Here is a 27,793-nt window from a genome sequence, read left to right as displayed (position 1 = left end):
GGTGGAGCTCAAAGGTAAGGCCCCCACCTCAGTTTCCTCCACCCCGATGCCATACCTATTCCCTCCCTCAAACCCGGAAGAAAAGAGCAAATAATGATTCTGGGGAGACCAAGTCCGAGCCTGAGGGGCCCCGAGAGATGCCTTCCCTGCCCCCAGCCCCAGTGGAAGGAAGGGAAAGCGGGCCAGAAAGGAGCAGTGGCTCCAGCGTCGCACAGTGAGGGCCCCAGGCCCGACCCCAGCTCGGAATGCAGCCCTGGGGAGCGGACGCTCTGGGGTTTGAACGATAACTACTTCGAGTGTTTGTCTGCTCAGGCCCTGAGTGAAGCCCCTCCCGTCGCTGCCCAAGCAGAGTGAGGACTCCGCCCGTCAAGGCTGGGCTCTGAGCCGGAGCCTGAACCCGGGAGAGCAGAACCACCGGCTTTGAAGGGGCCTCCCGGGCTGGGTGCCCGGGTTTCGGGGTGGGGGTGGGGAACTGCCAATCTCTTAGCCTTGACTCAACGTCGTAACAGTTGTTAGAGCTGGCCTCTCTCCACCCTGGGACGGTCATTTGCAGAATGATTCTGTAGTGGTGACGACCCTCTCCTCCCCTCCAGCCTAGACTCAGCCTGGCCTTGGAGGAACAAACAGGCCCATTAACCTATTTTCCCAGCAGAAGAGCAGTCTTTCCCGAAGGTTAGTTCTCATACTCCCAAGAACACAGAAATGACGTTTTTAAAATGTCTTTTTTTTTTCTTTCTTTACTCCTGGTCTCAAGAGTTTGGAGCTATAGATAAGAGATTGGATTTGTATTCTAGAAAGTTCAGTTGGCTGTGGGAGAAGGGATCTGAGGGGCAGAAGGGGTCCTGGGGAGAGTGAGGCAGTTGTTTATTTATTTGTTTATTTTATTTTTGGCTGCATTGGGTCTTCGTTACTGCGTGTGGGCTTTCTCTGGTTGCAGAGACCGGGGGCTACTCTTCGTTGCGGCGTGGGCTTCTCATTGCAGTGGCTTCTCTTGTTGCAAGCACAGGCTCTAGAGCGCAGGCTCAGTAGTTGTGGCGCACGGGCTTAGTTGCTCCATGGCATGTGGGATCTTCCTGGACCAGGGCTCGAACACGTGTCCCCTGCATTGGCAGGTGGATTCTTAACCACTGTGCCATCAGGGAAGTCTGCCACCCATTTTTAGTTATAGAAGCTTTTATTCTTTTATGTCTGCTAAAGCTATTTCCTCCTCATAGTATTACTTTTTCAGTGTTCCCATTCTTGCATGTTTATCTTTCCATATGGACTTTGCATCTCGTCTATCTTCATAAGAGAGCTTGCTGGTATTTTTATTGGGATTGCATTGAATTTACAAATTAACTTAGGGAAAACTAACATCTTTATAATGTTGAGTCATAGAATCCAAGAACAGGGGATATCTTTCCATTTGTTCTTAGTTGGTGTCTTTCAAGAATGTTTTAAAATTTTCCTCATGTAGGTTTTATGCATTTCTCATTAAATTTGTTCCTAAGCACTTAATCTTTTTTTGTTTTTATTATGAAAAGGGTTTTCTCTACCCTTATGACCTTTGTTTATTATTTGTATATATAAAGGCCATTGAATTTTGTATTTTAATTTTGAATCCTGCTACTTCACTGAACTCTTTCACTATTTGAATTAGTTTTATCATTGGTACTCTGGTTTGTTTTTTTTTTTCAGGTATAACATTATATCATCTGCAAATAGATATAGTTTTTTTTCTTTACTCAATCTTAGGCCTTAAGTTGATTTATTTTGTTTAATTGCATTGGCTAATACCTCTAGTACAATGTGGAATAGTGGTGTAGATAGTGGCTATTCTTGCCTTGTTTCTGATCTTAGTGGAAGTGCTTCCAGTGTTTCTTGATTAAATAAGATGTCGGCTTTAGGACTACATTTTATCGTGTTGAGAACGTATCCCTCACTTCCTATTTCATTGAATGTTTTTATTGTGAATCGGTGTTGAATTTTGTTACAGCCTTTCTTGGCATCTATAGAAAAAAATCATGGTTGTCCCCTTAGGTTCATTAATATGGTGCATACTTGTTATGGGTTGAATTGTGTCCCCCCAAAGATGTTGAAGTCTAACTTCCAGTGCCTCATAATGTAAATTTGGAAATAGGGTCTTTACAGAGGTGATCAAGTTAAAATGAGGTCATTAGGTGGACCCTAATCCAGTATGACTGGTGTCCTTATAAACAGGGGAAATTTGGACACAGAGATAGACAGACACACAGGGAGAACACATGTGAATATGAAGGCGTAGATCATGGTGTTGTGTCTACAAGCCAAGGAATGCCAAAGATTGCCAGCAAACCACCTGAAGCTAGGAGAAAGGCATGGAGCAGATTGTCCCTCACAGCCCTCAGAAGGACCCAACCCTGATGACACATTGATCTTGGACTTCTAGCCTCCAGATCTGTGAGACAATAAGTTTCTGTGTTTAAGCTGCCCAGTTTGTGGTACTTTCTTATGGCAGCCCTAGCAAACTAATGCTATTAATGGATTTCCTATTATTAAACCAACTTTGTATTCCTGAATAAATCCCACTTGGTTTTGGCTGGTTCTTAATAGTATCCAGGATACTAACAAAATATAAGCAGTGTTTCAGAGTAGCATGGAATTAAGAGCAACTCAAAATTCATTTTGTCCTTCATATCCCTATTTTCCATGGTGTGTGCTCTCCCCTGGAGTCCAGTGTGACTCTCCCATTTCCCAAACTCTCTGGAGAATACCATTAGTTCTGCATGTCCTGAAAAGTTCTGTATGTCCACCTCCACTCCTCTCCCTGCGATCCCGTCCCCTTGGCTAGATGGGTGTGGGGGAACTTGAATGGTTACTTGAATATTTTACCCCAAGACACCAGGCGTTAGGAGCCTCCATGTTGAGCCATATCCCATGCCAAGGGGCTTCCTTTAGGGTTCTCAAACAATAGGTAGACAATTAGATCTGTTGGGATTTTTAAAAGAAATTATTATAAGGATTTCACTTGGGAAACTCGTTACATACAGGAGCAGTGAAGATAGGGGTTTGCTGGCCTGCAGCAGAGAAGATTCTCTCCAGGGTTCTGGTGGGGTGGAGGCTGTGGAGTCCTGCAGAACTAGGAAGAGGGAACTAGGTCAGCTCTGGGTGACAAAGACTCTCCCAAGACAAGTAGAAAGGGCTGCCCTGTGAGGAAATGAGCTCCCAGTTACAGGGGGATGCAGCAGAGGTTAGACAGCCAGTCAAGAAGCCATCAGAGGTGGCCTTTCCCTGGGGGAGAGAAGAGGAGGAGGGGGATAGAGGAGGAGGAAGAGGGGAAGGGCATGAGTGGAGTCAGACAGGGTAGGGAGGATCCCAGTTCTGCCATTTCCCGATTGTGTGACCGGGGCATCTCCTGAGGCTCAGTTCTATCATCTGTAAAATGGGGCTAATGAGGGCTCCTGCCAAGGGTGGTTGTGAGAATTACATGGGAAAAGCACCTGCACAGCAGGCCCCATGATGGCACCATTCGGTGAATCAGTTTATAGCAACCGACCAGCAGGGACCTGGGGCCAGAGCATCATCAAAGCCCCACCCCTTCCCCAAATTTTTTGGGAGACCAAGCTCTTCCTGGCTTGTCTGGAAACCTCTCCATCTCAACGCCCAACAAGAGCAGGGCCAATGCCTCCCCCACTCCACCAGGCTGGGTGCCCTGGACAGGTCACTGTCCCTGTCTAGGTCTCTTTCCTCATCTGTCAGAGAAGGTGGGAGCTGCCAGAGTTGGGCTCTGAGGTGGGCCCTTCCAGTTCTAACATCCTATGATGGATGGCCTTCTACCCAGCCATGTGTACATGTCTCTGCTCTTGGGACCCAGTGTCTTCAGAAAATGAGGGGGTTGGGCTAGATTAAAATAACATCGAGAATACTTACTTTGAGCCAGGGCCCACTCTAGGGGTTTTACATGGCTCAGTCCATTTAATCCCCACAACAACTCCATGGAGTGGGTGCTACTATAATAATTTTATAGGTGAGGTGACTGGGGCACAGAGAGTTTGGGTCACTTGTCCAAGGTCACACAGCTAATATGAGCCCAGGCAGTGAGTCCAGTGTACATTCTTGCAACCACCACGAAACACTCCTCTTGTGGCTCCAACAGTCTGAAATACAAAAGGGGGGCTGATTAGTCAGAGTGACTTAGAGGTACACTGGGAACACTGGAAGGAGAGATGAGTGGGTCTGAGCTTCTCCATCTGCGAAGTGGGCTGACACAGGCCTCGGATGAGCATAAACAAACACGTCTGCCCTGCCGTCTCAGAGCCCCTACTATGTGCTAGTGCTGGTCACTCACAAACCTTCTCAGTCTGTTTTTTTTTAATTGAATAGTACATTTATTTATTTATTTATTTATTCATTTTTGGCTGTGTTGGATCTTCGTTTCTGTGCGAGGGCTTTCTCCAGTTGCGGCAAGCGGGGGCCACTCTTCATCGCAGTGCGCGGGCCTCTCACTATCGCGGCCTCTCTTGTTGTGGAGCACAGGCTCCAGACGCGCAGGCTCAGTAGTTGTGGCTCACGGGCCTAGCTGCTCCGTGGCATGTGGGATCTTCCCAGACCAGGGCTCGAACCCGTGTCTCCTGCATTGGCAGGCAGATTCTCAACCACTGCGCCACCAGGGAAGCCCCCTTCTCAGTCTTATTTGGGAAATATGCCCCTCCTGCTGTCGCCCCATCACAGCATTTTGAGTAAATAAATACTCAATACGGGCCTGGAGCTTGCTTTCCCCATCTGACAAGGGCCCTCCTTGTGACTCCTGGGGTCTGGGTCCTGCTCCTCCATCCAGAATCTTGGGGATGGATATGGACATGGAGATAGGGAAGAGATGGGCGCTCGCCTCTTCGAGTCCTTCTTTTCCCAGCCCCCTGCCTCGGTGCCGACCTAGGCTGGGCTCTGGGGAACTCCCGGAGATGCTGGGAGGGAGGGACGGAGAACGCGGGCCCGATCAAGCCGAGAGGGGTCGGGCTGGGCCGCGCAGGCCCCCAGATCCTCGCCTACTCTCCAGCGGGAACTCTGCAGCCACCTCCCTGCCCGTTCACCTCACAGCTCGGCGCCAGTTCGCATGCGCTGTAATCCTGGCCCGCCCACCCGGCTGGAAGCCACGCCTCTGTCCCCCAATGGGCGGAGGCCGCTGGGCGGGCCCGGCCGCCCGGGAGTTCTAGCTCGAGCCCCGCCCCAGGACAGCCCCAGCTGATCTCCGGCCGGAGCCAGAGGCAGCTGAGGGGGCCGGTCCAGCCTCCGCTCCAGTGCCAGCGCCGAGCCCGGCATCCCCGAGTCCGCTGGGCCCGCGGCGGCGCGGCAGGTAGGAGGCGCTGCGCAGAGGGAGGCGTGTGCGAGCGCGCGTGTGTTCATGTGTGTTTCGGAGGTGTGTGCGTGTGTATGGGTGCAGAGAGGGCCAGCGCGTGCCCTGTGAGCACGAATCGGTGGGTGTGGGGTTGCACATCCTGCAGCCGGGGAGGAAGGAGGTGAGCGCTGGCTTTGAGGCCCGGGGGGAGCGGGGCGGGGACCTCCAGGCTCCGCCCCGGCCCCGGGGGTTCGTCCCCATCCCCGCTCGAGGCTAGGGGCCTCTTCCCACTGCACCCGAGTGTTCCGGAGCTGGTTTCATGGTGCTTACGCGCTGGGGTTTACCTCCCGGGGCATGACCGGCTCTTCCCCTCCTCTTCCTCACAATTCCCCGTTCGTGTCCCTTCCCAGGCCTCCACCCATTCAATTCCACAACCCCTCCCGGGTACCTCCCCATCCCCCATCCCCCGGCTTGGGAAAGGGGGCAAGGCCACAGCCGATTCCCTTCCTGACCATCTTCCTAGGTTGAATAGGGGCCTTTTTCCTGGGCTGCTGGGCTTGGGTGTGTGTGTGAGGGGGCCAGGGAGGCAGGGAGAGCTGGGGGAGAATGGATCTTGGGCTGCTCTGATCCTGCCACCACCTTTCAGAGTTGGGAGTCTGAGGAGACCCACCTGGGTTCCAGAGGTGAAGCAGGACAGATCGTTAACAGGTGCCAAGTTCTCGCCAGGCTTCATTTCCTGTGGTGGGATTCAGCCCCAGACCCCACAGGGTGGAGGAGAGTGAGGCACAGAGGGTGAAGTGACCTACTCTCTCTCTCAGGGCTGCTGAACCAGAATTTGCACCTGGGTTGCCCTGGCTCTCAAACCAGAATCCTCTCCCTACACCAGCATTGAAGAGAGAAGTGCCGAGGGCAGTTATTCGTAGGATTCTGGGGAGGGAGAAATCTGGGCAGACTTCCTGGAAGAGAGAGTGTTTGAGTGTGGGGCTCAGCCTACCCTATGAGTGCCGAGGCCTCCTGAAGGAACTATTGTATTCTGCTGCAAGGATTGAAAGCCTCCCACCCAGGGTCTTTGGGCCTGGCCTTTGCTGCAGTCCCCAGAGTCCTGGGGTGGGGGTGGGGAGGCCTGGCTGCTTTCCCAGGCTGAGGGCGGGGCAGGCTGGGCCCAGCTGTTGCTGCTTCAGGCCAGAGCTGGGAGCTTGGACGTCGAGGTGCTTAGGCGGGGTCATTGCCCTGAGGAACCTCTCTTCTGACTGACGAGGCAGATGGGTCAAACTGAGAAGCCCCTGCCCGGAGTTGCACCCAGTGCTGGGAGCCAGTCCCTGCCCAGGAGCTGGGGAAGGTTTCACTGCAAAGGATATATCGGTGCTGGGTGCTGAAGGATGAAAAGTTCACCAAGCAGAAAAGAAAGGGCAGGGCACTGCAGGCCCAAGGAATAGATGGGTAAAGGCCTGGAAGCATGTAACTGAATGATAGCCCATGGGGAGGGGCATTAAATCATCAGATGTGCATCCCAGAAGTGTCATCTTTGGCTCTGTGGTGGGTGAGTTGCTAAGGAGGCCCGAGCAGGGAGAGGCCCCTTCCTCTTTCCCCTCGCCTCTCCCCTCCCCAGCTCCCCACCCAGGGCTGGGCTTGGCACCTGAGGAGGGCATCTGATAGGGCTTCCCAGAGCCTGCACAGGAGGGGGTGGTGGAGCATGGGGAAGGGTGGGTAGGGGAGCCCTATCTGAGATGGAGCCACCACTGGGGGTGGAGCAGGTTTGGGGGAAGTCGATGAAGTGTGAGAGGCCTGTGGGTTTTTGGGGATGACATCCAGGCCACTGCTCCCAGGCCAGTGCTGTCTCTGCCTGCTTCTGCCCCTGCCTTCCCTGTGGGCTCTCAGGACAGCCCTGAAGCCCTGATCCCTGAACAGGTGGCCCTCCCGGAGCCCCCAGTGGCCACAGGGAAGCCTGTCTCCATGACCTGTCCTACCTGCAGGGCCTGTCATTGTGTCAAGCCTCCTCCTCGCTGAGACTCGCTCTGCACGTGACCTTGAGGCAGGGAACTTCCCCTGTGAGTCTCAGTTTCCTCATATGCAAAATGGGGGTAAATGCTGCCTAATCATAGAGATTTAGGGGTTGATGATGAAGTTAAATCACGTCACTAAAAGTGTTTTACGAAGTACATGGTGTCTGGTAGTCATTATAACTAATAGTACCTAACAATCAGCATCACTTAATCCCTTCTTCCCTGGGGGAGGGACAACCCAGAGGAAGGAGGGGCCGACTTTGGGAGAAGAAGGGTGAAAGGAAACAGGGCCTCTCCCATTGAAGTGGAAGCCCCTCTGGGCTTCAGTGGTTGAGAACTGTGGCCTTCTCAGCCCTCCTGTGTCCGGGCTCACTATCTGGGGCCTGGCAGGTGAGAAGTCTGTCTGCTGCTGGTCTTCTCACCTCACCCCTGCCTTTCTCTGCCCCAGGGTCCTCAAGTGTTTTGAGTGCCTTTAGAACCCCCTCCCCTCCACCCCTCTAGCCTCTCCAGAGACCTCTTCTGCCCCTTCATGCTTTGCCCTTTCTGCTCAAAACATTCCTTGTCTGGCAGTGGTCCTCCCAGGCCTTGCCTTGAGGGCCCCAGACTCTGCAGCTTCTCCTCCTCCCTGGGTTGATGGTGATGCCCTGGGATTGCCTCACTTTAGTTCACGCCCGAGCTGCTGACTTCACTTTGGCCTCAGGCCTTGCCTTTCCCTGCTCACTAATGGCAAAATGGGCCAAGTCCCTTTGGAGTTCTAATCCAGGTTTTTTTAGGAAGCCAGCCTTCAGGCTTGGATGTAGGAAGTTGCGAAATGTGAGCATTTGCTGGCCTGTAATGGCCCGAGTTATTGCTCCCCGTTCTAATTGTTCTAATTGTTTCTAGGGGTCTCAGCTTTCCCAGGACTAGGGGTATGAGGGAGCTACTGGCTGAGGCTATGGTGGCCTGTGGGTGTGGACTGTGGTTTTCTGCCACAGTGGTGCATGTGGTCAGCTGTGAGACAGGGGACTGGTGGCCGGACTAGACCAAGCCCATTCACTGGTACCCAGCTGGCCAGCACTTTCAGGGTACGCCCAGGATGACCTCAGGATCTTGCAGCCTGGGGGACAAAAGGCAGAGAGCCTGCTGGCCTGACCTGCCTGCCCCTGCCCAGCCAGCCCCTGCCCCATTGCCCACGGCTGGGTAACTTCTGCCAGTCAGGGTGAGGTGGTAGGACTCAACTGGTGTGTTACTAATAATATAGTAACTAAGACACTGAAGTTTGGGGTGACTTTGTTTTCCATTGGAGCAGTTCAAGGAGTAACAACTTCATCCTCACTCACTCACTTCCTTGAGCAGGAGAGAGGTGTGAGACTACATACTTACCCACGGGAATGATACTAATGGTATTCATTTCCTTTCGCTGCTGTAATAAATTAACACAAATTTAGTGGCTTAAAATAACACAAATTTATTCTCTTACTGTTTTGGAGGTCAAAAGTCTGAAAAGAGTCTTAAGAGCTAAAATTAAGGTGTCAGGCTGGTTGCTTCTGGAGGCTCCAGGGGAGCCTCTGTTCCTTGTGGCTGTCGGCATTCGTCATGACCTCATCACCCCATTCTCTCTACTTCCATAACCTCATTGCCTTTTCCTCTTTTGGAGTCAAATCTCCCTCTGTCCCCCTCTTAAGGATACCTGTGATTACATCTAGGGCCCACCCGGATAATCCAGGATAATCTTTCCATCTCAAGATCCTTAATCACATCTACAAAGTCTTTTTTGCCATATAAGGTAACATTCTCAGGTTCCAGGGATTGGGATGTTGACATCTTTGGGGGCAGTTATTCAGCCTACCACAGGAGCCAACTGCAGTGTCATTGCAGGCGCCATTCTCAGAGGTCCCCCTCCTGGGTGCCCACAGCTGCTGGCTTCCCCCAGGGGGTCACCCTCAGTGTCTGCTTCTGCCTCAGCCTAGGAGCCTTTGCCGGCAGAGCCTGGGCTGCTGCACCTCTGGCCCCGAGCCCAGCCTGAGGCCACGGTAGACAGAGCTCAGGGATGTTTGGAAGAGGGGAGAGTGCTGGCGTGTCCCCACGGGTTGACCCAGAGACCAGACCGCATCCTGGGGTCCTTAACATAACAGTAGGTTAAGCCTTCCAGAGTGGAGTGCATCTCAGACATTCATTCAATAACCCCAGTGCTGTGCAGGGTCACTTGATCCCCACCATCACCCTGTGAAGAAGGCCAGGCCGGGAGCCCCATTTTGCAGATGAGTATACCAAGGCCAACTGGGGCTAAGTCCTGCCTAGAGCAGAGTTGTGTGAGGGGAGCCAGGGGTGAGGGCAGGTTGGGCCAGCAGAGCAGGAGACCTGCATTTCATAGGTGAGAACTCTGAGGCACAAAGAGGTAACTGTTCTTGTCCCGTCCTGGCCTCATTCTCCCCATCTGAGGATGCGGATGTGGATGGGACATTCTGAGGCTCTGATTCCTCCTCTGGGCATGGGGAGAGGGGGCACTGGTGTTCAGGGCTGCCTTGGGCAGGAATGTGACATGGGGCAGAGCAGCGCCTGGAGCCCGGAAGTGCTGCCAACACGCTGCTCGCCCAGAGACGTGGTTGTCATCCTGGGAGGTCGTGAGCCTCCTGGTGCCTCCAAGGAAGGGCCCCCAGCCAAACTCCCAGACAGCGCCTGGCTGTGTGCTGTGGACCCTGCCCCAGTGTGGGTCTCCATTGGATCTCCATGGCCAAGGCCATGCTTTGCAGGGCCATTTCTACAGCCTGGTCTCCCTGCCTGCGTCCTGGCCTCCTTTCCATCCAGACTTCTTGTGAATCCTCCAGGAGCCCAGCTCACACCCTGGCACGCTGCCGAGTCCTTAGCCTGGCTTTCAGCGTCCCCATAACCTGGCTGTGGCAGTGTTGCCATGCTAGCCCTTTCTTTCTTCCTCTCCCCTGCACCCTGTCCTCCCGCCTTGCCTAAATGGTTTCCTCCTCCCAGAAGGTTCTGTCTTCCTCTGAACCTTCCACTTCTGTCTCTTAAAAATCACAGCCCACCCTATGAGCTCCTGCTTAGATGCCGCCTCCTCCTCGAGCCTTTCCTGCCCCGTCTGAATGCATCACTGCCCTCTCAGAGCAGATCTCTCTGGCTGGTACTGGGGTTGCTGTCTCTCCTGCACCAGGCTGACCTCCCGGGCTGAGCCCGGTCCGACTTTTCGCTGCCCCCTTGGCCAGGCACAGAGCAGGTGTGGGAAGGTTGAATGGGGGCATGCAGCTGAGTGGGACTCCCTGGAGCTGATGAGTGGGTCACTGCCTTTGCCTGAGGGAGGGAGTGGTGGGCCAGGCAGAGCAGAGCTCTGACATGAGACAGGCTCCTGACTGTCCTGAATGCATTTCTTCCCTCTCTGTGCCCCCTGGGCCTCATCTGTGCAATGAGAACAGTACGGCTCATTTCTGAGAGTGTGCAGGAGTTTGACCTAGGAATTGAGCCTCAGTTTCCCAGTCTGAGAAATGGGCACCATCCCACCAGGTTTCCAACCTTGATTCTTGGAGGCAGGTGGTGCTAGAGGCACAGACTACCTAGGCAGGAAGCAGGAAAAGAGGCTGTCCTGGTGACAAACATGAGCAAGAAGTGTCCCCCTCCACCATTCAGTGGTGAGAGCCTGCAGGCCAGAGAGGGCAGGGTCTTGCCTGAGGTCACACAGCACAGTGGAGCTGAGGCAGCTTCAGTGACCTGATCAAGTCTTATTTTTGTAGGTTGTTTCCCCTGTGGGGAGTGAGCAGCACCTGTGAGCTGCAGCTGCAGGTGTCAACCCCACCCCAGTAGGCTAGGGAAGAGCCGCTGCTGCTGGGTGCTCAGCTGCACCTGCCCCTCCCTCTGCACTTTCTCACCAGATGTGCTGCTGGGCTGGGTTTCCCAGGCCCAGTGACTTTCAGTGCCCAAGCCAGCTGCTCACGCTGCCTGATGCTGAGCCTTGGCCAGCCTGCTGCCCACGAAGGTTCCCAGCTTCTTCCCGTCCCTGCTGATGCCCGGCAGATCCAGCTGGATCTCACCTGCTTACTGAGGCTTCCCGGCCCCCTCCTCACAACACCCAAGTCCCAGTGGGAACCGCTGAGGGGCAGAGGCCTCGGGACTCAGCCAGGGCCACACAGCGAGCCAGCCCCGAGGCTAGCTTCTCCCTCATATACACGGCCGGGGGACATCAGCGCCCCAGGACCACTGTCCTCCAGGACCAGCGAGAGACCCTGAGCCCCAAACATGCCTGGCCCTGCCCTCCAGACCCACTTGTCTCTTAGCACAGAGCGCTTGGTCGGGTTTACGTATTAGAAAGATCACTGCAGCTGGGTGGAGACTGGATTGGACACAGACAGAAACCATAAGGGGAGGGCAGTGGAGAAGAAAGACAGGATTTCCCAGTCCCGGTGACGCCTGCTCGGCCTTGGCCAGAGTGACTCACTGGGCCTGGCCCCGTGGTTCCGCTGCCGGAACCCCGGTGGCCCCAGCGCAGCTCACCCTCCTCACCCCTTCTCCCCCCGGACCCTGCCATCTGTTCCTCAGCACACGGTGCGTGGGGGAGATGGGGCCCTGGGAGGCCACAACACAACCACAGTCGGACAGAGAGAGATGTGTTGAGCATGTTATTGAAACGGTGGCTCGTGGGGCAAGAGAGGAGTGGGAGTGGCTCTACAATAAAAGAGAATGAACTCATAGATAAAGCCCAAACTCTGAGGCTCCAGGCCCCCTCCCTGGCCTCTGGCCTTCCCTGCCCTGGCTCTGGCTGAGGCTCTCCCTGGCCCGCGTTACTACTTCAGCACCTGACCCTCGGTCTCACCCCTCCACCCCTCCCTGGCTGCCCCCTGCCCTCAGTGAGAGCCCACTTCCTGAAGCCGGCATCCCAGTCTTGCAAAGCCGGTCCTGCCAGCTTTCCCCACTCAAAGCTCTGCACCCTGGCCTTCCGGCTGTTACCTGATGCTCTCCGCCTTCCCTCCACCTGGAGTGCATCCTGCCTGCGCGCTCCCCCTGCAGATTCCCGCCTAGCCTTCCATCCCTGCCCTGTCCAGTTCCATCTTGAAGAGACACCACCATTCTTCCTGCCCCTATTGCCCCACCTGCAACATGCATCGCTTCTGGGACCACTGACCACAGTGTGTCTGGCTTAGTTCTTGGTCTGTGCCTGTCACCCTGTGCCTCTCTGCCCTGGGACTGCCGTGAGGATCTGACCCCCTCCTGTCAGCTCAGGACCAGCCCAGAGGGGTGCCAGAGAAGATGAGCACGTCAGAATTGACCGTTCCCTGAATTATAAGCTGCAGCTGTTCACCCCTTCCTTGGTCATGTGGCATAGGGGAGGGGGGCTCTGTTGCTTGGAGTGGAATATGGTGGGAGGTTGAGGGAGTGGGGCCGGGGTCGGGGGGCTTTGTTTGTCGGGCATCCTTGGCTCCTTCGGCCGGCCCTGGATGACACCCACTGCCGGGCCATGCTGCGCCATGGGCACCCGCTGTGGGGTGTGGGAACTGGGGCACAGAGGAGGGACCCGCGGCAGGCCTCCTGCACTCTCCTTTCACTCCCACAACTGGCTGGTCCCCAAGTAGAGTTGGGTCTGCCTCCCACCCAGCTCTGCGTTCACACGTGGGCACACAGGCTCTCTGGCCTGCCTTCTGGTTTTTCTGCCCTGGTCGTGTCCTTTTCCAGTGCATTCTCCATGTGGCAGCCAGGTGGATCTCAAGTCCCTCCCCTGCTCAGCACCCTTCCCGCTCTCCATCACCTCAGGATGAAGCCCGATCCCTGCGCCTGGCCTTCCGGGACCTCTGGCTGGGATCCTGGGCAGCCTTGCCTGTGGTCTCCTCCCGCACCCGCACTGTCACTCTGCCTCAGCTCAGTTCCTTTCCCTGAGGGCCCTGCCTGCCCTCAGGGCTGAGAACATCTCCTGAGGATGGGGCCTGGCTGGTTGGTACCCCCTCCTCAGAGAGGAAGCTTTGGAGGTGTGTGCCCAGTGGGGTGTGGGGCTGCCACCCCGACCTTGTGGGATCCTCTCTTGGACTTGAGCACCTCAAGGGTCAAAGCCACAGGTGTCCTGAGAGAGGGAGGAGGCGCCTCGCAGGAGGTCACAGCCTGTGCATGAAAAAGGCCAAGCCCGGACTAGTGCTGTGACCCAGCCTGGGCTTCTTCGCTGCTCCACACCCCCTGGGTCTTCCCACCCTGGGTGCCAGGCAGGACCCGACGGGTATGTAATGTCCCCAAAACTGGTGGGATCGGAGTCACTAGATTCAGCTAGCCCTTCTTCCCAGGGCCCCTGCACAGGCTTTTTCTGTTTAAGATTTTATTAAAGCACAACTGACCTACAGAACAATGCGTAAGTCATAGATACATAGCTCTGTGACCCTATCCATGCGGCCACCACTCAGATCAAGGAGCAGTGTTACTGGAACCCCAGAAGCCCCCCTCCTACCCCTTCCAGTCACTACCCCCAAAGGCAGCCACCATCCTGCCTTCAACTCACCATAGATGGCTTATATCTGCTTTTCAGTTTTACCTCAGTGGAATCGAAGTATTGCTTCTCTTGTTTACTCTTGTGCTCAAGAGAGCCATCCATGAGTTGCATGCAGCAATAATTTGTCCATTTTCGTTGCTGTATAATATTCCATTAAACACCATAGTCATCCTTTCTTCCGGTGATGGACATTTTGGGTTGTTTCTAATTTTTATCTATAACAAATACTACTACACTAAACATTCTTGTACTTGTTTTTTGGTGAACATGTGCACGTGTTTCTGTTCAGTATATGCTTAGGAGTAGAATTACTGAATGAGTAATGAGTATGCATTTGTTCAGCTTTAACTGATGTGGTCAGATGGTTTTGCAAAGTGGTTGTATCAGTTGACACTCCCACCACCAACGTGAAAGAGCTGGACTTGGGGGAGAGTGTGTGTGTGTGTGGTGTTTTTCCCTGTAGCCATTCCAGTCAGGGCGTAGTGGTTTCTCATTGTGCTTTTAATTTGCATTTCCTTGATGATTAGTGAAGTCCAGCACTTTCCTTCCATCTATTGGCCATTTGGATATGCTCTTTTTCTAATATTTTCTTCGGAAAGCTTTACTGTTTTACCTTTCGGTTAGATTTGCAGTCTATGTGGAATTGCTTTTGAGCGTGGTGTGCGGTCAGGGGTCAAGATGAAGCTTTTCCCACACGGATAGCTAGTCAGCTGAGCACCATGCATTGAAAAGACCATCCTTTCCCTAATGCGCTGTGGTGTCGCCTTTTGTCCAAATCAGGTGTCCTTGTCTTGGAGGGCTTTCTGGTCTGTTCCGTTACTCTGGTTGTCTACCCTATGCCAGCCCCACACTGTGTCAGTTACTAGAGCTTTGGGAAAGGTCTTGTCACCTGTGAGTGTGGGTCCTCCAGCTGCTCTTTTTCAAATGGCCTTGGCTGTTCTTGGCCCTCTGAGTGCTGGCTCTGCGATCCCACCTCTTAGAGGAAGCCCCAAGGCTCAGAGAGGTAAGGTGACTTTCCCCTGCCACACAGTTCTGGAACGCAGTCTTGGCTCCTTCCTGGGCAGCACCCTGCCCTCTAGGCGTGATGAAATGCTGCAGTTCCCGCCTGCACCACCGGGAACTTAACAGATTTCTTGAAATCACCTTCCTTTTTCCTTGATATTTTTTAAAGGAAACTGTGCATTTACTCTAAATAGAAAGTCAGTATTACTCTCTAAGTACAAGGTAACTGGAAGAATCTTAAAACTAAATTAAAACAACAGAAAAATCCATTCAGTTGCAGCCAGGTGCCGTTGCTCTGAGCCTGGGGCTGGCTCTTCCTTTGTTAAGTAGGTGGGCAAGGGCCGTGAAGGTTTCAAGACTTGCTGGACCGAACTGAGTTCTCCTTGAGAGAGAAGTGGATGGGGAATAACTTTCTTACTGACTTACTTACTGCCACGTAAAGCAACTTAGAGCGACCCCTAAAATGGTCACAGTACTAACCTGGGGCCTGCTTTGGGTAGCCCTGGTGTGCTGAGGAGGCTGGAGGCTTGAGGTCCAGCTAATGGGCCGCAGGTTTTGTACATGTTCCTTTTATGTTCTCATCTAAAAAATGGGACTGAAACTGTCTCCTGTTTCCCCCTGGCTGCGGTGGCTGAACTGTCCAGGAAGGCTCAGTGGTATCTGCCCCCGCTGTAGCTGGCTCTGTGTGGCCTGCTGCAAGATGAGCCCTTACTCTGCCCATGCACCCCTGGCCTGTCCCTGCCACCTCCAGCAGGTCCAGGGACAGCAGATCAGGGCACACCCTCCCGGAAGGAGGTACACACTGTTTCCAAGGTGAGGATAGATAGAGCTCCTAGGGGGCAGGCTCCGGGGCAGATGCCACCTTAGAGGCTGGAACCAGGAAGGGCTGATAGCAGTTCAGAGGGGTTAGTAAATTACCCAAGGACACACAGCGCTAAATCGCGCAGCTGGGATTCAAACTCAGGTCTGACTGACCTGCTGGAAGACTGGGTTCCCTGAGCTCCCTGGTGGGTGCTCCCATGCCCTTGTTCTGACCCGGGTCAGTGGCCCCATGCTCAGTCTATGGAATCCCACTGTGCCAGGCTGGGTCTGAATCAACTTGTGCTTTCCTGCCTCTGAGCCTTTGCTTGAGCTATTCTCTCTGACTGGAGTGGCCTTTCTCTCCTAAAGCACAGCTGACTTCTGGGTCCAGGCCTTTGCGAAGGCTTCTTTGTGTCCCTCCCTCTTGCTGGAATGATGCATATTCCATGCTGCCTTGTGTCTGTTGGCTGCACTAGACCATGAAGTTCCTTGGGGACAGGAACCCTGAATTGTTGTAACCCTCCTGGCAGGGGAGGCACATTGTAGATGTGACCCAGACATCCGTGCTGACATCCGCCAGGGACACAGTGCATTAAAGTATGCAAAGTGCTGTTCCATGCGGCCGTGTCTCATTTGATCCTCCCAGAGGCCCTGGCACATTATCTCTTCCTTCCACACAAGGACCATGCAGACCAGAGAGGTGACATGGCCTGTCCAGGTCTCACAGCTTAGGGGGACATTGCGAAACTAAAGCCACGTCACCGTCAGGAGCTAGAGAAGGGCTGGGCCACAGCAGAGAGCTCCAGGGCTTTTGCCGCATCTTCCATGGACAACATCAGGAGCTGGAGGGGAGGAGGGGTGAGAGAGAGAGAGAGAGAGAGAGGCCTGATCTAGTGGGAAGGGGCGAGCCCTGGCCTTCAGGAGACCTGAGAGCTGGTGCAGCTCTGACATGGAAAGCTGATCCCCCTGGGGAGTCCTGGCCACTCTTTGAACCTGTTTTTCCCATCAGTGAAGGAATTCCTCATGCACCATCTGTGTTGGCTCATTCAACCCAAATTCACTGAATCCACCCCTGCTCCCCAGTGTTCGACACTAGGGATACAGAGAGGAGCTGGACATGGGCTCTGTCCTGGAGGGGTGTAGGCTGGGGAGACAGACAAGTCACATGCAGGTGGGGTACGGTGTAACGGGCGCTGTCACAGGGGTTCCAGGACTGTGGAGGTAGGGGGAGGAACAATGTCGCACAGGTGGGAGGTACTTGGGCTGAGTCTTGAAAGGTGACCAGAATTCTCCAGGTGTGCATGTGTGGATGGAACAGTGTGGGCAGAGGCCCTGAGTGGACTGCAAGGAGCTCGTAGCACTGGAACCTAGGCCCAGCGTGGAGAATGGCGGGGGGTAGGGAGATTGGCAGGGGCAGAGGGAAGAGGGCAGGCTGGGGGGCAGCTGGGAGGCTCAGGCTGTCCTGTTAGTGCCTGGCTCAAACTTCAGTGTCCTGAAGACAGGACGTGCCCCAGCCCCAAGCTCAGACCCAGGGAGAAGAGGCCAGGGTTTAGAAGCTGGCTTTCCTGATTGCTGGTTTATCTGTAGCTGTCAGTGGTTATGCCTGGAACTACAGGGAGAGACCAAAGCTCAGAGGCTGGTGACTCTGACCCCTTGGGCGTGTTGACTCAGTGGATGGCGTGGGAGGTGACCTTGGGGCAGATCGAGGGTGCAGGAGGACAGTCGGTATGAGGTGCAGCCTGTGCAAAGGCCAGGGCCAGAGAGCCTGGCATAAGTAGGCCAGGGTCAGCCTGGCAGGCAGGGGTGAGGCTGGAGAGATGACTGAACTGGGTCAGACCCTCAGCCAGCTAGGCCTGGTCCCTGTTCTGGACCTGGGCCGAGCCAAGCTTTCCCCTCTCTGTTCGCTCCTCCCTTCTGTCCTAGGAGCAAACCTTCCCAGCAGCGTTGGCCGCTGCGTGGCCTGGAGGGTGGCCAGAGCCCTCATTCTCCACCGGCCTGGCTCTGTGACCTTGGCCAGCTCGCTCCTCCTCCTTGGGTTCTGGGCTCTGAACGCTGGAATTGCTAGAGCTGATTTCTGGGCTCCTGCTTTCAGCTTCTTTGATCTAATTCTTGCAGCTTAAATTGCTTCCTGAACAGGCCTTTCAGGAAAGTGTGGTGCTCATGGCGCTCCTGGTGGCTGTGTGCCAGAGCCCAGGGGCCTCTCCAGGCTCCCCCTTCTCTTTCCCTCAGGCCTCCGACGCTGGGAGGGTGGGTGGGAAGGGGCAGGGTTATTGGCTTTCCCGGGTAGAGGGATGGCCAGAGAGGTTCAGGGGGTTGGCCTGAGGTCACACAGCAGTGGGACAGGTGGGCCCTGTATGATGTATTGGCAGAAGATGAAGTGGCTGTGGGTCCAGAGCAGAGGACAAGCCAGCCCTCAGACCCTCGGCAGGCAGGGACCATAAGCCCTGCTCTCCCTTCTGTCCGTCCGTGTTCCACCCTCGCCCCTCCATTCTCACCTCCTCCCTTTCCTGTTTCTCCCCTCCACTGAATCCCCTCATCTTTCCTTTCCTGTGGGGCTGGCTCAGCCAGGGTGTGTGTGGGTTGAGCCCTGCCCACGCTTTGGGGTCACCAGGCCAAGATGGAGGCTCCAAAGTCAGAGGATGTGTGTTCAAGTCCAGACTCTGCCATGGAACTTGGGCAAGTTGCCTCCCCTCACTGAGCCTCAGTTCTCTTTTCGGAAAAATGGCAACAATGAAAGGCCTACCCAGCAAATCCTAAACGCCATCCTCTAGCCAGGTGGTTTGCACACGGCAGGTGCCAGAGACACAGAGGTTCTCTCTTGGGAATGAGAGGGGCTTTTCTACTTCTGTTCTTCCTCTTCCCTCTGGCCTGCTAAGCAGTCTCCGCAGCCTCTGGTTAATTTTACTGGCATCTTCCAGTTACTGAAGCAACATTGTTCCCATCGTGGAAATGAGAAAATAGGGAATCAGAGAGGTTGAGTGACTTGTTCAGGGCCACACAGCAGGTGAGTGGTACAGCTGGGACTGACACCCATATCAGTTTGCTTGCAAACTCATGTTTGCCCTAGAAGCTGGCCTACCTTGCCTCAGTTTCCCTCAGCTAGGCTGGGAAGTTGGGGCCTGTGTCTTGGGGGTGGGGGTCGCAGTGTTGCCTGAGCAGGCCCAATGATAAATAGGCCCGGGGATGTGGAGCTCCCAGCTGGAGCCAGCAGCCCAGATGGAGTGTGAGATACAGGGCCATAGGTGGGGCTGTCAGTCAGGTGCCTGGCTGTCCCGGCTTCTGTCAGGGCACCTGGCTGCGGCTCCCTCCCCTCCCCTCCCCTCCCCTCCCAGAGCCCTTTCCTGAGCCAGTCCAGTCTGGGTCTCTTGCATTTGGTCAGCACATGGCTACAAGGTTCAGGGTGCTGGACCGCGGGGGGCTGAAGGGAGGATGCTGATAGACACAGCACCTTCGTGTGCCGGGGCTGCGTGTGGATTCAAGTCCAGACTCTGCTGCGGAATTTGGCCCTCACAGGAGATGGGCCAGTTGGAAGCCTAGAAGAGGGGTCCAGGCTGAACACAGGGATGTGGGGGTCATCAGCCAGGGGACCCCTGAGGGGGAGGGGAGGTCAGAGGGGGAGATGGGTCTGGACCAGTGCTAGATGCCCCGGAGGCCCAGGAAGAGGAGACTGACTGTCCGGGAGTGTGAGACGCTGCAAGGCCTGGGAGGCCGTGTGGGAGAGTCTGGCTTTGGAGATTGGAAGGTCACAGGGTGGGGCTGGGAGTCCCTGGGGGAGGTTAGGTCACCAGCATGAAGGAGAGCGCTCCCTACAGAACTGGAGGCATTTATTCCGGAAGTGCGGTGGAGAAGGCAGAGTGCTGGAAGGAGGAAGTGAGAATGGATGTGACTGAAGGCTGGAGGGGCCTCCAGGGCCCAGGGTTTTCCACACAGGACAGAGATGATCTTGCGGCTCTAGGCTAAGGCGTGAGGGTCCGGAAGAGGGAAACTTGGAGACAGTGCTGCCGCTTTCCTGTGGGTGTGACACCAGCCAGGGAGCTGCTGGGTCACCACTGGTCTGATTCTGTCCGGGAGCTCTAGGGAGGCTGGTGGAACAAAGGAAGGGAGGTCGTGGGTGCTGCCAGGTGGCCCTGAGTGCCATCGTGGTTGTGCCCTGTTGGCCCGCGGGCCTGGCGTCAGAATGAGGAAGCATCAGAAATGAGGAAATTCAGGCTGTGGAGTTAGTCGGTTCCTCTCCCTGCTCTGTGCATACCGGCTGTGTGACCTTGGGCAGGTCTCTCCCCCTCTCTGAGCCTCAGTTCCTGGCCTGTACAATGGGGATGAGGATGCCTGCTTCCCAGGGCTGTGGGGAGGGAGCACTCGGGGACCACCTCACTCAGCGTATCCCTGGGGGCCTCCAGTCCTCAGGAAGTGATGCTCTTCTGATTTTCTGTCCTCCCAGGTGCCCCAGGAGCTGCCCTCTGCTGCCTTGTCTCGGCCTCCCCTCCCGGGTCAGCGGCCACCATGTTCTCCTGTGTGAAGCCCTACGGGGACCAGAACTACTCGGCCCTGAAACGGGCCTGTCTGCGCAGGAAGGTGCTCTTTGAGGACCCGAACTTCCCCGCCACCGACGACTCACTGTATTATACGGGCACCCCAGGGCCCGCCGTTAGGTGGAAGCGCCCCAAGGTCAGTGTCTGGTCCGAACTGGCGCTGAGGTGGGCAAGCCCGGACCCACCCAGTCTGCGGGAGACAGTGGGTGACTGGGAGGGGTCGCTCTGAGGCCCCAGGCAACCGAGCAAGTGGAGCGGCTGATGCTGGGCCCGCCTGCAGTGGGATTTCATCTGGATGGGGAGCCAGGAGAACGGCCCCCAGGTCCGTGGCCACCACTGCCCAGCCAGGACCTCTCTGGGCCTCAGCTTCCTTATGAGGAAAGTGGGGCCCTCTGTTCTGCCACCCTCATCCCAGGGTCGTTTTTCGGATACAAATGAGGTGATGCGGATGTGCCTTTTTTTTTAGTGCAGCGTAGAGTGACATTCAAGTGGAAGGAATTTACTTTGCTGATTATTGTCACAGTGATTTTGAAATAGTCATTTGCTGTACATGGAAGGTATTTGTTACGATGGTTAATCAGTAATAATAGTAATAGTAATAAATAATAGTACCGCATAGAGTTGTTGTGAGCATTAAAAGAGATGATGCATGAACGTCTGGCACCAAGCCTGGCGCCCGTAAGCCAGCTGTCACCGTTATTGTTGGGATCTGTGAATTACAGAGCATCTGTCTGACGGCTCCCTCTGTCCCAGCCTTGGTCGCTGAGGCTGGAATGTGTTGAACAGAAGCTTCTGGCCTCATGGCATGATCTCAGTCTCTTTAACCCCGATTCCTGAGTGTGAGAGCGGGTGCCCCGGGGGCCTGGGTGATGGAGAGGCTGCTGAAGGCCAGTGCCCCAGGCCCCCTCTCCAGTCTCCGCGGCTGTGCTGGTGACACTGAGAGTTGGTCACACCGGAGGGACTTCAGTACAGGAGACGGTGCTGGACCGAGGTGCCTGGGGCGGGGGAGACTCCCCCTCCAGTACTCAGAGGGGCATCTCAGAGTTGAGGGGTGAGAGCGTGGGGTGTGAGAAAGACACGAGCTTGAAACCTCAGCCTTATTTGGGACGTGGCAGGAGCGTGGGGTGTGTGGGGTGAAGTAAGGGGAGAGGAAGCCCGGGGGCCCTGGGGTCGGCAGGGCTGGGCCAGGGCAGCTGTGCTCTGAGGCAGCGGGAATCTTAGGCCAGGCTCTCAGCAGTGCGTGACGGGGGAAGATTTGCACTTTACAAAGTGCCTTCCAGCCCCCCTGGACATTTTGGGAAAGTGAAATTCAGTTTTCATGTTCCTCTCACAGGCCAGGCTCTCAAGTCCCTTCCAGTGCACAAAATCCGATGTTCTTGGACTGGGGTACTTGAGACGTAGGGAAACTGAGTCCAAGAGGGGCAAGCACGTGCCCTGATCGCCCAGCGGGGCACAGCAGAGTGGCCTGCACTGGTCCTGCAGGCCACTGGGCTGTCCCTTCCTCCCAGGGCTCCTGCCCGCCCTGGCCCACCTCCCCGGTCCCAGATAGGGGGTCCTTGGTGCCCCCTGGGGACCTCAGCCCCATGAGTTGAGCTGCCTTGGTTCTCCGAACTCCCAGCCGCCTCCCTGGCCTGGCCTTAGACTCCTGCCCTTTGGTGCACCCCCAACCCCCATGCCTTCCTCCCTCTCCTTTGTTTGGTGGGTGGAGAAGGAGGCCGGCCTCAATAGGCCTTTGTGAGCCCTTGGGTGCTTGAGCTCTCTGCCCTCCTCTCACTCCACCCCCTCGCTGCTCCCCTCCTGACCCTTTGCTGCCCTGTGGCCCTCACTCAGACATTTTAGATCCTGTGGCTCTGGAAGGAGGCTGGCAAGGCATGGCTGGGGACGGTTGGGCTTGCTGCAGTGAGAGGAGGAAATGCCAGGCCCGCTGGGCTCTGCATCCCCCTGCTGTGTGACCCTGCTGGAGTCACCTGCCCTCTCTGGGCCCTTTGTCTGCCAGTTCAGGAGTCCTGCCACGGCGCACTCTCCTTCGCTGCCTTTCTCACTGGGCTTGGCGCCTAGTCGTTCCTAGACACATAAAGAGGAGGAGCGGAGCTGCCCCTGCCTTGGATGTGGAGGCCAGTGACAGGCAGCTTGTGGTGGTTGGCGTCGAGAGGGAGACTACTGAGCGGGGCCCAGGGGCGGCGGTGGGGGCAGTTCTGGGTTGGGAGGCAGTCCAGGGCCAGGCACTGCTGAGTGGTGTGGGATGACGGGGTGAGGCGGTTTGGACTGGGGTGTGTGTGATGGACGGCTCTTTGTCAATGGGGCTGTAGGTGGTGGCAGGGTGGGATGGTGGGCAGGCCCTGCTCCACCGACAGGATGCGGGATGTAGGGTTGGTGGAGCAGGAAGTCAGGCTCACTTGCCTCAGGCTGGTGGGGTGGAGCCGGCCCAGTGGGGTGACCATTAACTCCCAGCTGCTCGGCCCTTGGCCAGTGAGGTGGAGCGTGGCCCGAGGCAGCCGTGTTTCTATGGAGCCCCATTTCCTGGGTCCTGTGACCTGACTGTTTACAAATAGAGCAAGAAACCAACTTTCTCGAAGGCCCAGGGGAAGCCCATCTTCACTCCCACCCCACTCCCAGCTCCTTCTCTTGACATTAGTTGTGGCCTCTCTGCTCTTGGGGGATCTCCTCAGCCAGCCTCCCTGCCTGCCAGCCTCCCTCTTCTTTCTCCCAAAGTGGAATGAGGAGGCTGGCTTTTGAGCCAGATGGCCTTGGCCCTACCTTGCAGGAGGTGTGACCTTGAACAAGTCATTTCCCCTCCCCGGGCCTCAGTTACCTCATCTGTGAATGGGGAGAATAGTTCTTGCTGCTCCTGGTTTCTGGAGGTTGAAGTGACTTGAGGTATCTGTGCTGTTTGACACACAGGGGGCAGATGACAAACTGTCTGCTCTCACCACCTGCTCCTGCCAGCCTTGTGTTGGGGACCCAGAGCCAGCCCTGCCCGGAAGTCCCATCTCTTGGACTCTCTGGTCCACTTCAGTCCCACCCAGGGCACCTGCCTCGGCCCACACCCTCCTCCTCCCAGATCCAGTGTTTCTTTGTTTTTTTCCATTCGGTAAACATCTGCTGGCCTCCCTTAGGCGCCTGGCCAGGGAGATAAGAGACTGGAGGAGAAGGCCTGTGACTCGGGGAATCCCAAGGGGATGGGTGGATGGGAGGCTTCCTCCTCTGTCAGGCCCAGGGTCTTAGTAACGCCGCTTCTCATACCTGCGTACCGCTCCACCCCACGTCCCCCCTTGCTGCATTCTGCCTTGTCCCATCTCTGGGGATGATAAGCCTGCAGGTCCTTTGGTGGAACCAAGAAGGGAACAAATAGGGATCCCACAAACAGACGTCAGTTTTGGAACCTCCCAGAATTCTCGCGAGGTGGCCTGGTGGTCCCCGGCCCCATGTCTGGGGCTCATGCTGACACCAGCACCTGGAGAAGGCCCCGCTCCTTGGCTGTGCTGAGCATTAGGCCCCTTTATGCCGCGAAGCAGGCAGTTTGCGTCAAGTCCAGCCACCTGGGCCTCTGCCCTGCCCAGGAATGATCCCCTCCCTGGCATATGCTCGGGTGGCCTTGAAGGATGGGAGGATGGGGCGGGGAGCATGGGCTGGGGAGGCAAGTCTGTTGCAGAGGGGATGGGGCACAAGGTGTAACCCCTGAGAACACTGCCCTGTTTTCGGTCCCAGGCAGAGGTCCTGCTTCCTTCCTGGGCCTCAGTTTCCCCGTTCTAATCAATTCCTGCTGTGATCTTAGCTTCCGGAAGGGAGGTGACTGGGGTGAAGGTGGATGGATGAGGAGAAGGGGGGAGAGCGGAGGGGCTGAAGGCGCCCTGGATCCGTTGACTAGCTGCCTTCCTGTTTCTGCACCGGGTCTGGAAACCTGAAGTTCTGGTTCAGAGAGGAGATGGTTATGGGCTGTGACCTATGTCCGGTGGAGCTGGTCTGGCAGGCTGGAAGGGGCCGAGAGGTGAGAGGTGACCACAGGAGCAGGAGGCTGTGCCCCACAGAGACGTACGTTGACCAGAGGAGTGGTCACCCCAGCCCTGGGGGTGGCCTGGCCCCGGGCTCCCAGCAGGTGCCTGGCCAGCCCTGTCCTGCAGGCCACTCTGCTGTCGCTTCCTCCCAGGGCTCCTGCCCGCAGCAGAACCTGCCAAGTCCTATTCCTGACACCGGAGGTGGGCAGAGCCAGACCTGGGCCCTGCCCTGGAGCTTTCAGGCTGGTGGGGGAGACCCAAAGGTGAACTTCAGGGAGGGCAGCGTTGGGAGGGAGCACAGCTGTCTGGGGCCCCCGGGAAGGATGGCGTCAGAGGTGGCATCGGTCTTGAGGCTGTGGCTGGATCCCATCTTAGGGGGGAATTAGGAGTCTCCATTCCCCTCTGGAGCCTCCCTGCCCATCAGCCCTCTCCATGCCTGCTCTGCTGGCATCACCACCTCCAGGCAGCCTCCTCTGATCTCTCCCTGGGTTCCTGCTGTCACAGCTGTGCTCACATGGAGGGTTACACTCAGGCTTCTCCTCCTCAAGGGCTCTGCCTGTGGGCTGGGAATTTTCTGACTGGCTCTGCGCTCTGTGCTTAGCCAATGGCCCAGGAAAGGTGGAAGGACAAACACTGGTCTTGAGAAGCCGGGCCCTATGGTAACAAAGGTGAAGGTCTGTGCTGCCCCTGACCCCTTGGTCTCATTGCCATATAGCAAGTCCCCCAAGCTGGGCTAAGGACAGGTGCAGGGGATGGAGAAGGGATGGTAGCTTTGTCACTCATAAGTCCTGGCCCAGCTGGAGGCTCTGGAGCTGTCTGAATTGGAATCTCAGTTCACCTCTTCCTCTGTGGCCCTGTGCAAATGACTTAACCTCTCTGTGCCTTGGTTTCCTCATCTATAAAATGGGGATGCTAACCGTACGTGTCTCACAGGGTTGTTCTGCACAGCTGGGCACACAGCAGGTGCCCAGTCATTGCAAGCAGTTTCTGATTGTTCCATTCAGGGTGTCCCAAGGTGGCCGCTGGACTCCAGGGCCAACCCCAGGTGCCACCAACCTCAAGTCATTTCTCTACCTTGAGCTGGCAAACCCGCGCCTCTCCTGGCAGTGGGAACACACCCAGACCACCTCCTCCTCTCCGCTCCCTCCCAGGCTGGCAGATTTGCCCCAGGTCTCTGCCCTGTCACAGGGAGTCAGGGCAGTGCCGAGCCTGGCTGAGCCCTGAGCTCAGTCTCTCCCAGGGGCCAGAGAAGTGTCTGGGGCAGGCTGGGGTGGCTGGACCTGCCCACAGGCTGCCCTGGCAGTGCCGCTTAGTGGGGAGGAGAGCTCTATTCTGGGCGCTAGGCTCTGTCTCATCCATCCACTTGCCTCATGACCCTAGGCGTCACTGCCCCATCCCGGGCCTCGGCATCCTCCTCTGTGTAAGGGGTGGTCCTGTCTCTGTGCAGGGCCCACAAGGGGGAGGGGTGCCTCGGAAGTCACTTCCTCTGATGCCAGGCAGTAGCTGTCTCTTTTCCCATGGTGGGGATGTGGCTGGGGTCCTCCAGGTACGAAGCCCCCCTCCACCCTTGTCCTGCCTGCCCTTCCGGGCCCCAGGGAGGCAGATGCTAAGTCATGGCTCCCTCTGGCTCAGAGTTCTGAGCTGGGCCTGGGAGATAAGATAAGGAGGGCAGCTGGGTGGGAGGCAAAGCCACTGCTTCCTGAGAGCTCACTGGGTTACCAGCCTCACTGGGTTTCCATGACCTGGGGCAGTGTTACTCAGACCTGTGGCATCCCGCAGCCTGTACTCTGGGGGAGCCCCTTGCAGCTTGGCCCTGGGTCACCCTGAAATCCCATCTGGAGTGCTTGTGCCCTCAGGGGAGTTACAGCCCTCAATCTGGCCCTCCCAAACTCTGGTTTTCCCAGGCAGAGGTGGCAGCAGGAGTCCTGAACACCTTAGTGAGACCTGATGGCCCTTTGCCCCGTTTTCCCCTGCCAAGTGCTCTGCCTGCATGTTCTGTGGAGTCCTTACACAGCCCTGCAAGCATAATAATCTACTTCCTTTGCACAGGGGAGGAAATGGAGGCTCAGAGAGGTTGAACCACTGGCCCAAAGTTGCACAGCCGGTAAATGGGGAGCAGGAATTTTTTTTTTTAATTAATTAATTTATTTTTGGATGCATTGGGTCTTTGTTGCTACGCATGGGCTTTCTTTCGTTGAGGTGAGCGGGCCTGTTGCAGTGGCCTCTCTTGTTGTGGAGCACGGACTCCAGGCGGGCTGGCTTCAGTACCTGTGGCTCGTGGGCTCTAGAGTGCAGGCTCAGTAGTTGCGGCACACAGGCCCAGTTGCTCCGTGGCACGTGGGCTCCTCCTGGACCAGGGCCTTGAACCCATGTCCCCTGCATTGGCCGGCGGATTCCCAACCACTGCGCCACCAGGGAAGCCAGGGAGCAGGAATTTGAACTCTGTCTTCCTGACTCTGCTGCCCTCTGCTGGCTGCCTCCGGTAGGACCTCAGTAGCTCTGTTGTGATTGAACTGGTTCAGGAGCACCAGCTGAAGTGGAGGCAGGCCTGTGCTGTGTGGCTGGGGAATGTTGTTCAACCTCTCTGGGCCTCAGTTTCTTCATCTGTGAAATGAGCACAATGCCCACCTCTCAGGACCATGTTGAGGATAGATCACGGTGCCAGCAGGAAGGAAAGCATATCTCAGTGTTTACCTCCCCCACCCCGTGTTATCACCCCCCTTGGAGAGCAGTCACTCGCTCTCAGCTCTGTAGAGTGAAGATGCTGATGGGTGAGGAGGAGGGGACTGGGGTGGGCACTCGGGGAGCTCTGGGGGTGTCTGCTCAGCTCTGCTCGGCATTTGCTTGCTGTGTGTCCTTGAAAATCACTGCCTCTCTCTGAACCTTCATTCCTCATCCATAGAATGGAATAAAAATGCCACACTGCTCGGGTGGGGTGAGGGTCAGATGAGACAGCCCGAGGATGTGCCCACATGGGTTCTGGGTTCCTTGCTTCTCCCCGGTCCTTTGCACTTGTCATGTGCAATTTTGATGTGTTTCTGCCCTGCACCTCACCCCACTTTGTGACTGTGGGCCCCTGAGAGCTGGCTGGGATGGGCCTCTCAGGGCTTCTGGTGCTGGAGGATGATGGACACTGAGCCCTTGCTGGTCAGGGAAGACCACAGAGGGCAGGAGGACGGTGGTGGCCCGGGTCCAGCCCCTCGAAGTCCTTCCACAGTATTTGCTCATCATCCAAACATTGGCAGAAGAGCAGAGTTCTTCAGCCAGGGGAGGGGAGAAGGGCTTTCTGGGCAGCCCTGGGGGAAGCTGGATTTGGAGAAACTGACCCAGGGCCCCAGTTGGCAAGGGGAGGCGGGCGAATCTCCACGCAGACAGTGAGATCTCCTCTCGGCTTCTCCGCAGGACATCTGCGAGGACCCCCGCCTCTTTGTGGATGGCATCAGCTCCCACGACCTGCACCAGGGCCAGGTGGGCAACTGCTGGTTTGTGGCGGCCTGCTCGTCCCTCGCTTCCCGCGAGTCACTGTGGCAAAAGGTAAGGCCTGGGTCAGGCAGGGGTGCTGGGGAGACTTAACTCAGCCTGGCGCCCCCCCCATCAGATGGGGGAGGTGCAGCCTGAGTGAGCAGGTGAGACGTTATGACAGCCTGTGTGGGGATGGGGCGGGGTGTTGCCAGGGCTCCCCAGTACTGACTGGGCATCAGAATCGCCTTCCCTGACCC

At 56.3% G+C, this 27,793-nt stretch overlaps 1 protein-coding gene across 2 annotated transcripts in view; it reads left to right on the top strand.

The window, feature by feature from the left end:
- Positions 1-533: 533 nt before the first annotated feature.
- The window catches only part of CAPN5 (calpain 5), a 57,919-nt gene continuing 30,659 nt past the window's right edge, over positions 534-27,793 (top strand). Inside the window, exons 1-3 of one of the 2 annotated variants that reach the window (XM_059930748.1) lie at positions 534-672; positions 19,989-20,215; positions 27,477-27,608. In XM_059930748.1, coding sequence (XP_059786731.1) covers positions 20,051-20,215; positions 27,477-27,608 — 297 coding nt within the window. In that variant the 5' untranslated portion in view covers positions 534-672; positions 19,989-20,050. Of the gene's footprint in view, positions 673-5,203; positions 5,312-19,988; positions 20,216-27,476; positions 27,609-27,793 lie in introns of those variants that run through there. The other variant, XM_059930749.1, reaches the window with a different exon arrangement.

The sequence above is a fragment of the Balaenoptera ricei genome, chromosome 8 (genome assembly GCF_028023285.1).
Source record: "Balaenoptera ricei isolate mBalRic1 chromosome 8, mBalRic1.hap2, whole genome shotgun sequence".
Lineage (NCBI taxonomy): Eukaryota > Metazoa > Chordata > Mammalia > Artiodactyla > Balaenopteridae > Balaenoptera > Balaenoptera ricei.
This window is presented reverse-complemented; position numbering and strand designations above follow the sequence as displayed.